This window comes from Miscanthus floridulus, chromosome 18 (genome assembly GCF_019320115.1).
Source record: "Miscanthus floridulus cultivar M001 chromosome 18, ASM1932011v1, whole genome shotgun sequence".
NCBI lineage: Eukaryota > Viridiplantae > Streptophyta > Magnoliopsida > Poales > Poaceae > Miscanthus > Miscanthus floridulus.
The window spans coordinates 124,359,151-124,367,359 of NC_089597.1; the positions used below are offsets into that span (position 1 = coordinate 124,359,151).

Below are 8,209 nucleotides of genomic sequence, written 5' to 3' on the forward strand. Positions count from 1 at the left end.
TGATGGACGATCAGCGGGAAAGAGAGTCTAATCTGTGTGCGCGTCCCCAGGAGGCCCATGCTGGGGCCTTAATATTCCCCCGTGTCCGTCTCCGTCAACAATTCCCCTTCGGCCGCGTGAAATTTTTGTATTTTGGCTCCTTTTAAAAACAATTTTTATAAAAAAAAGACCTACGTCAAAACGTTTTATAAAAATAGACTATTTTTAGGCGTCTTAGAACATGACGCCGAGGTATGGGGGTCGGCGTCGACTGACACGACGCCGATGTATTGCCACGTCACGGACGACCCCGGTCGACGGCGACACGGTGGCGCGTGGGGTCCGAGACGTCGGCGTCGTGTCAGCAAACGCCAAGGGCCCAACCTCGGTGCTGTGGGGAGTCACGCCGAGCTATTGGTGCGCGGTCCAGGCGGCCCAACAACGCTTCGTGGCCCAATAGCTCGGCGTGCGATTATATGACGCCGAGACGCTAACCTCGGCGCGGCCCGACTCAACGCCGAGGTTCGGAGAAGCATGCATGCAGCTCGATCGGTTTCATTCCACTAGTGATGGAGAAATAGGTCATGGCGCCGACCACTAAATTTAACCTAACACCCTAGTTTTACCGTGAGATGGATATATAAAATTGTCTTTAAATTTACCATGAGATGGACACGCTGAAATTTGAGCCAAAATTTTATATATCCATCTCACGGTAAAACTAGGGTGTTAGGTTAAATTTAGTGGTCGGCGCCATGACTCATGGCACCGAGACGTTACCTCGGTTTCCCGCAATCCCGCAACAGGCTAGGCAGCGGGCATGCACTACCTCCGGTAGCATCGCCTCTGCCACTCTGAATGGTCTCCCGGCACCCGCAGACGAACATGCCATGTCTCCATCACTAGCGGGCATGCACTACCTCCGGTTTCAGAATGGAGGGAGGAAGAAGAAGGGGGCCTCTGCGCGGCCTCAAGGGACCAGACCTCGGCGTTGAGTCGGGCCGCGCCGAGGTATGTGACTCGACGTTAAGTGACCCCGCGCCGAGCTACTGGGCCACCGTGATGGTGCCAATAGCTCGGCGCGCAGTCCAGCCACGCCGAGGTTGGGCCCTTGGCGTTTGCTGACACGACGCCGACGTCTCAGACCCCACGCGCCATCGTGTCGCCGACGACCCCGGTCGTCCGTGACGTGGCAATACCTCGGCGTCGTGTCAGTCGACGCCGACCCCCATACCTCGGCGTCATATTCTAAGACGCCTAAAAATGGTCTATTTTCAGAAAACGTTTTGACGTAGGTCTTTTTGTAAAAATTATTTTCAAAAGGGACCAAAATACAAAAATTTCACTTCGGCCGCTTCGCTTGCTTAGGTGGTGTTTGGCATGCTAAAGTTCGGTCGTTGTCTCGTCAAATGTTTGGAAGTATTAAATATAGATTAATTATAAAATTAATTATATGATTTACGACTAATTTATGGGACGAATCTTTTAAGTCTAATTAGTTTATGATTTTGACAATATGGTGCTACAGTAATTATGTGCTAATGATGAATTAATTATGCTTAAAAAATTTATATAATTTATTTTTTTATTAATATTCGAACATCTCATACAATATCCTTCTAACGTACCGACGAATTAATTTATTTTTTTTATTAGTCACCGGATCCCAACGTCATCGCCTCCCCCGGCAAGGGCAGGACCAGCCGCGAGAGCAAGCTCGATCACCTCGTGCCGAGGCATCAGTCAGTCGCAGCTCATCTATATAAGCGCTGGCCTCTCTCCTCACTTAAAGCAAGCACCCAGTGTTAGCTCCGCAGTCCGCACGCGCACGGAGGGAAGGGAGAGAGGAGCGAACGAGAGGAGCAGCAGGCGAGGCGAGCAGCTGCGGCTGCGGCTGCGAGCGGGGAATTAACGCCAGACAGATAGGTGGTAGAGGTATAGAGAGAGAGAAGACGAAGAGAGGGGAGGTTGGCGAGAGAGCCGAGAGCAGGTTGCTAGCAATAGCATATATAGGCAGATAAGCTCGGGGCCGGCCGGCGCAATGAGGTCGTGGCGGCGGCAGAGCGTGGTCGCCGCGGTCGTCATAGCGCTGCTGGCTGCGACGTGGTGCGCGGCGGCGGCGCAGGCGCAGCTGAGCCAGAGCTACTACGCGTCGACGTGCCCCAACGTGGAGACGCTGGTGCGCGGCGCCGTCACCCAGAAGCTGCAGGCGACCTTCAACGCCGCGCCGGGCACGCTCCGCCTCTTCTTCCACGACTGCTTCGTCAGGGTACGTACGGTCCATTCCATTTGCATCCGTCAGTCACCATATGCGCAATCCAATCGATCGATTAACGTCCCCCGTCCTGACCCTTGTTCTTGGTTCATTCCAATCCCAGGGCTGTGACGCGTCCGTGCTGCTGTCGGGCCCCGACGACGAGCACAGCGCGGGCGCCGACACGACGCTGTCCGCGGACGCGCTGGACCTCGTCACCCGCGCCAAGGCCGCCGTCGACGCCGACCCCAAGTGCGCCTACAAGGTCTCCTGCGCCGACATCCTCGCACTCGCCGCCCGCGACGTCGTCTCCCAGGTACTCTACTTCTTCTGGCCTCTCATCGATTCATCCATCCATCCATTCAAGCTGCAGGTCGCAGCTACACACACACGCCCCTCTCTTCTTCCTCCCAAGCCAGCTCCCGTATAGAATTCGTTGGCGCTGTCGTTTCTCTCTACGTCACTTTCGGCGCCACAGACGAACAGAGAGGAGGGGGGGATGGAAATGGAAACAAAAAAGAACTTGCTTTTTTTCCAGACGGTTATGCCACTTTGGTCGATGGGGGATTAGCGACAGGGAGCTTACGCTTAAACCCTACGCCATTAGCGCACCATCGTATATAATAAACTAATAATTAATCACCGATGCTAGTAGTGCTTTGGAGTGGTTTCCGCCGCGCCGCGGGCAGGTCCCGGCGACAGCTATGATGAGGCTGACATGCCCCGCGGCCAGGCCACTGCGCCCGCGCGCGCATGGGCAAGGCGAACGGCTCCGCCGCAGGCCGAAGCGGCAGTGCCTCGTGCACGCTGCGAGTCGCAATCACTGACCCTGAGCTGTGCCGCAATCATCCTATCTAGTCCGTCCGGGCGCGTCATGTCCAGCCCCCCTGTCGTCTTCCTCCCCTGCTTCTCCCTGAAGAGAGCCCAGGAGGCAATCAGGCACGCCGCACGCGCAGGAACCTTTTACATACTCCTAATGCAAGCTCAACGAGGAGTTTAGGATCATCACGAACCATTGAGGTGGCCGCAGAGAGGAGGTTCCAAAAAAGAAAAAGAAAAGTTCGAGTCCCGTTTGGCGCTAAAACAGGGGATTGGGTTTTGGGGGTGTGGTCCTGCCGTGTCCTGGTACTGCATCCTGTCGGAATTCTGCTGTCCCCGGCTCATTCACTCGGAGCAACAGCACGCACGCGGTCCAGAGGTGGGACGGCGGCAAGGGCAAGGCATGGCGCGAAGAGGAGATGCGAATGCGATGAAGCCGTGGTGGCCTGGCCTGGACGGGGGCTGAGCGCCGGTGTCACTGCTTGCTCTCGGCTCCCCCTCCTCGCTGGCTCGCAGCTGCGTCAGCCCGTGCTGCCTGCCGGCCTTTGAATTCTTCTCTGACGCGAAAGCGGACACGGTTTGGCGGCGTAAATGAGCCGGTACGGCGTCGACAGATACGGGCGATCCGCCGGGCCGTGCAGTATTGCACTGCCTGGAGCCCTGGACATGGACGGACAGACCGGTGCTCGTAGAGATAAGTACACGGCTACGGCCATACGGGCTTTCAGTTATTGTGCCGAGCAACTCGGCCGAAGTTTCTGATGCTCGTATCCATATTTCGCACATACGCGAAGCGTGCTGCTGGTACCGCGTCGGAGGACGTCGCAGCAAGCCGCTGTTCTCGGATAGAATTTTTTGTTTGGGCACTGCACTGGTAAAAGATCTCACTGCCGGAGTGTACTTATGGTTGCAAACTTGAAATTGTTGACGCAGACGGGCGGACCGTACTACCAGGTGGAGCTGGGGCGGCTGGACGGCAAGGTGGGCACGCGCGCCGTGGTGAAGCACAGCCTCCCCGGCGCCGGCTTCGACCTGGACCAGCTCAACAAGCTCTTCGCCGCAAACGGGCTCACGCAGACCGACATGATCGCGCTCTCAGGTACGTCATCACGTCACGCCCGCCTCAACACAGACGCCTCCGTAGTAGTAGTAGTAGTATACGATAGGAGGATAGCTTCCGTTCGGTTGGGTTGTCGAAAGCGCCCGACTGGTTCGGTTTGGTTGGCAGCTGCATGCGGTTGCGGTCGCGATGCCGGCCAGGCGGCGGACGCGGCTCATCATTGCGCCTCGCCCACTCCGCTCACTCCCCACCCTGCTGCTGGCCTGCTGCTCGTAGAAACGCATGTCCTTTCCAGGCTGGCGCCGGGCGTGCCCACCCTCCCCGGCTTCCTCCCGCTGCAGCGTCGCGCGCAGGCCTTCTCTCTTGGCATGGTCCCGTGGAGTATGGCTTGCTGTTGCTGCTACACGTTCTGGGTGTCAGCCTGTCTGTCGCTCGCTCACACACTCGTGACCACTGACGAGATCACCACGCACCGTCACGTCACGGTCGTAGCACTAGCAGTAAAACCTTAGTAGGCTGCACGTCAGCGGGTCAGCGACCACGGCTGCCGATCCGCCGCTGACGCTGCCAGCTGCCGCTGCCATCCACAGCGTCACTGACGTACGTGGCGCTTGCAATTGCAGGTGGGCACACGATCGGCGTGACGCACTGCGACAAGTTCGTGCGGCGGCTGTACCCGTTCAAGGGCAACAACGCCGGCGCCGGCCCGCCGATGAACCTCTACTTCCTGCGGCAGATGCGGCAGACGTGCCCGCTCAACTACAGCCCGTCGGCGTTCGCGATGCTGGACGCCGTGACGCCGCGCAAGTTCGACAACGGATACTACCAGACGCTGCAGCAGATGAAGGGCCTGCTGGCCTCCGACCAGGTGCTCTTCGCCGACCGCCGGTCCCGCGCCACCGTCAACTACTTCGCCGCCAACCAGACCGCCTTCTTCGACGCCTTCGTCGCCGCCATGGCCAAGCTGGGGCGCGTCGGCGTCAAGACCGCCGCCGACGGCGAGATCCGCCGCGTCTGCACCAAGGTCAACTAGCTAGCTTAGCTAGCCCGTACATTGGGACATTGGGTGGGTAGTACCGTAGTTGGGGGTTGAGAAAGAATGTCCATGTCCATCAGTAAAGTCCATCCATGATCCATCACAGTTCACAGTCACAGTCACAGTGTACTATTAATTTGTTGATGATCCGCCGATTCTTTTCTTGATTATTATTGTGTAGTAGTAGTAGTAGTAATTAAAACCATGTAACAAGAAGAGGGAGCTCCATGTATCCTAGGATATTTTCATGCCTTACCATGTGAATGTGATAGAAGGAGAAGAGGAAGGTACCATACTTTTACATCCATGTAAATGAATGCTACAGTTCGTCCAAGTATATGCCCTTTCTTGCTCTTTTTTTTACTGTTGCTGATCAGTCACGAGAAACATGAATGAGGTTGATCGAGGGTGACCCGCTCGCCTGTGTACATTGTATGCTATGCTCATGGCGGATCCAGGCTGATGACAGCCAGAACATGTAGTATGGTCCAAGTCGTCATAAATACAGCCGGCATGAGCTGTGTGTGTGTGTGCGCGCGCGCGCTATGCAGTTCAGAGACCATGTGATGCTTTCAGTGGATGGAGCAAGCAGAAATTAGGGTAGCTGCTGAGGATGAACAGTGTGATCTATGGTTCTGATGATGCCTGCTTAGAGGACGGCCTCTGTTTTTAGTGTTTGTCGTCTTGACAGCTTTCTATCATGACATGTCTAAGCTAGTTCTCATGCATAGAAAAAAAAGGCGACCAAAAAATGTGATTCTGTGACATGGAATTGCTGAAACATGCGGTCATAACACTCTGCTTTTCCACGTCAAGTACTGAACTTTCAAGCCGTTGGCTCGAATTCGGGATGCATAACTTGATGTGTTGGGATGGCACAATCGCAAGGTCCCTTTCCTGGTCAGAAACAGCCGCCGAATTTGCTGTTTGCCAACCAACTGAAGTTATTCTTCCTCCAAACAAACAAAAGAGATGCTCTGGAGATTACCATCAAGCTAAGGGACGCATACCAGAAACCTGCAATTACCAGCATGGGTAACCTTGACCTTATCTCTCTGAGTTGCATCAATCTTGTATATTGACCAGCATTATTAATCTCGCTGGCCCGTGTTATTCACTGAAATTTACGCCTAACCAGTAACCAGTAAATGTACATCGCATGGCACAGTGGGGACCTCACAGTCAAGTGTATGTCACCTTTCTGTTCGTGGTCATTTCTCGCCCATACTCTGATGCTAGTCCTTTTCATGTTCCTGCAATGAAATATGCCGATAGGCTGTTTACAGGGCTACACTTTGATTGGTATGCAGTAACTACTGTGGCCAAACCTTTTTTGTGATCGTGTCTTAGCACGTGTTTCATTAAGCTGTGGCCAAACCTTGCTGGTCCTTAAACTGAAGGAAGTTTTAAAAAAAAACTCTCTATGGGCATATCTCTCCAAGATTAGTATATTACACATGAACATTCAGAACGGTCCAACAGGCCCTTGTACACACACCAGTATCAGTATGACTGTGATAAGCAATTCGGCATAGCTATTTAATATGAATACCACATACTATGTCTGTTTAATACCAACAATGGAAACAATGAATCTAGCCACAAATGTCAGGTGGGCTCAAACATCAGTTTCAACATCACCATAAATACTCGACCGTCTCATTTTTAGTCATAATAAAGAGCATTAAACCCTATACAATCCTGCTTTATCTCAGACTGCATCCGAAAGGTCTTTTGCTAAATCTGCTGAGGATTGTGTCTTAGTATCAGACATCCTCAGTCTTAGCTCGGCTCCCTATCTAGCTTTTTCGCAAGCGTGTTGTTGTGACACGTATTTCATTAAACAAAAGTAGAGTTTAACTGGTTACAATGTCCTCAAGTAATCCATAGATTACTATGAAAGGATGGAAGCCAATACGACCAAATAAACCTAACTTAAATTACATTATATGAAAGTTATGCAACCAATTGGGCAGGTGCCAACGAGACTAGCAAGTCTTCTCGAACATACACTCGAACCCCGCCACGTTGAACTTCATAAGCGCACGAAGTGCGTCCCTTTTTGCAGAGTCGAGCGGGCCCTGGAATGACCGCTGGAAGTCTGCCACTACCTGGTTATCCGACGGCTCCCTATCTAGCTCATCAAAGAATGAAAATGAGAACGACAAAGTCAATCAAGCACACAAGAAAAGTAATGATGCCGGATTTTTCCAAATTAATAAAATAATTGGAATTTTGGAAATGGTAATAGGTATCTTTATTACATTAACTAAAGCTAATATGTGGCTCTAAGAGTACAATTCCTCCTGCATGCCACACACTGCTGCTTTTCTAGGTTTACATTATTGAAGCCAGTGGAATGCATTCCATGCTGTTTTTTTAGGAATGCATTGTATGCCTGATTTGGTGAAAATAATGGGCAGTCGCTTTCTAAGGTAAAATGAGCTATCACAACTGATTTAAGGGAAAATCTGAACAACTTTTCAGGTCAACACAGAAATGCAGAGTCAGTATAATTCAGGCATTAATAGAATCTACAAAATTCATACGGTCCAGACTCCAGTCAGATCCAAGTACCCAACCACCAAGGCTAGTAAATTATGAAACCAATATCAAGCTGCCAGAGCATACATCAATATTCAATACATCCTGATCACTTTGACCTCAAGCTTAGGTTAATCAGTTAAACTGGGAAGAGGAGTACAAACACAAATTCTAGCAAATTTCTACACAGGTTTTTGCCGAGGTTGTGAAAAAAGATCACCAAGTCATTGTCTTCCTACAATCCTACTAAGATTAAAAAAACAATTTTGGGAAACTTGACATATTTTTTTATATAAAAACACTTCTGGCCTTCTGGTGACTTGACAAAGATAAAGTGCCAACAACAGGCATCATAGCTCTGAAAAGTTGAAGCTACCAAACCGAGCTCCTATTTTCCATGCTGAAAATCGTGTTCCGGTAGTCCTGTACCTATTCATGCCCTTATCCCTTCCCCAACTAGCAATGCCAAATTTATCTGAAGGTCGCTCATCTAGTGCACATCCATCCAGACGTCCAG

The 8,209-nt window shown here is 51.8% G+C and overlaps 1 protein-coding gene across 1 annotated transcript; it reads left to right on the top strand.

Moving 5' to 3' along the window:
- The first annotated feature begins 1,769 nt into the window (after nucleotides 1-1,769).
- Nucleotides 1,770-5,576, top strand: LOC136520217 (peroxidase 16-like). The gene is made up of 4 exons (XM_066513665.1): nucleotides 1,770-2,248; nucleotides 2,358-2,549; nucleotides 3,986-4,151; nucleotides 4,736-5,576. Exons 1-4 carry the CDS (start codon nucleotides 2,021-2,023, stop codon nucleotides 5,143-5,145), a joined length of 996 nt encoding a protein of 331 aa, XP_066369762.1. The 5' UTR covers nucleotides 1,770-2,020; the 3' UTR covers nucleotides 5,146-5,576.
- Nucleotides 5,577-8,209: the final 2,633 nt, after the last annotated feature.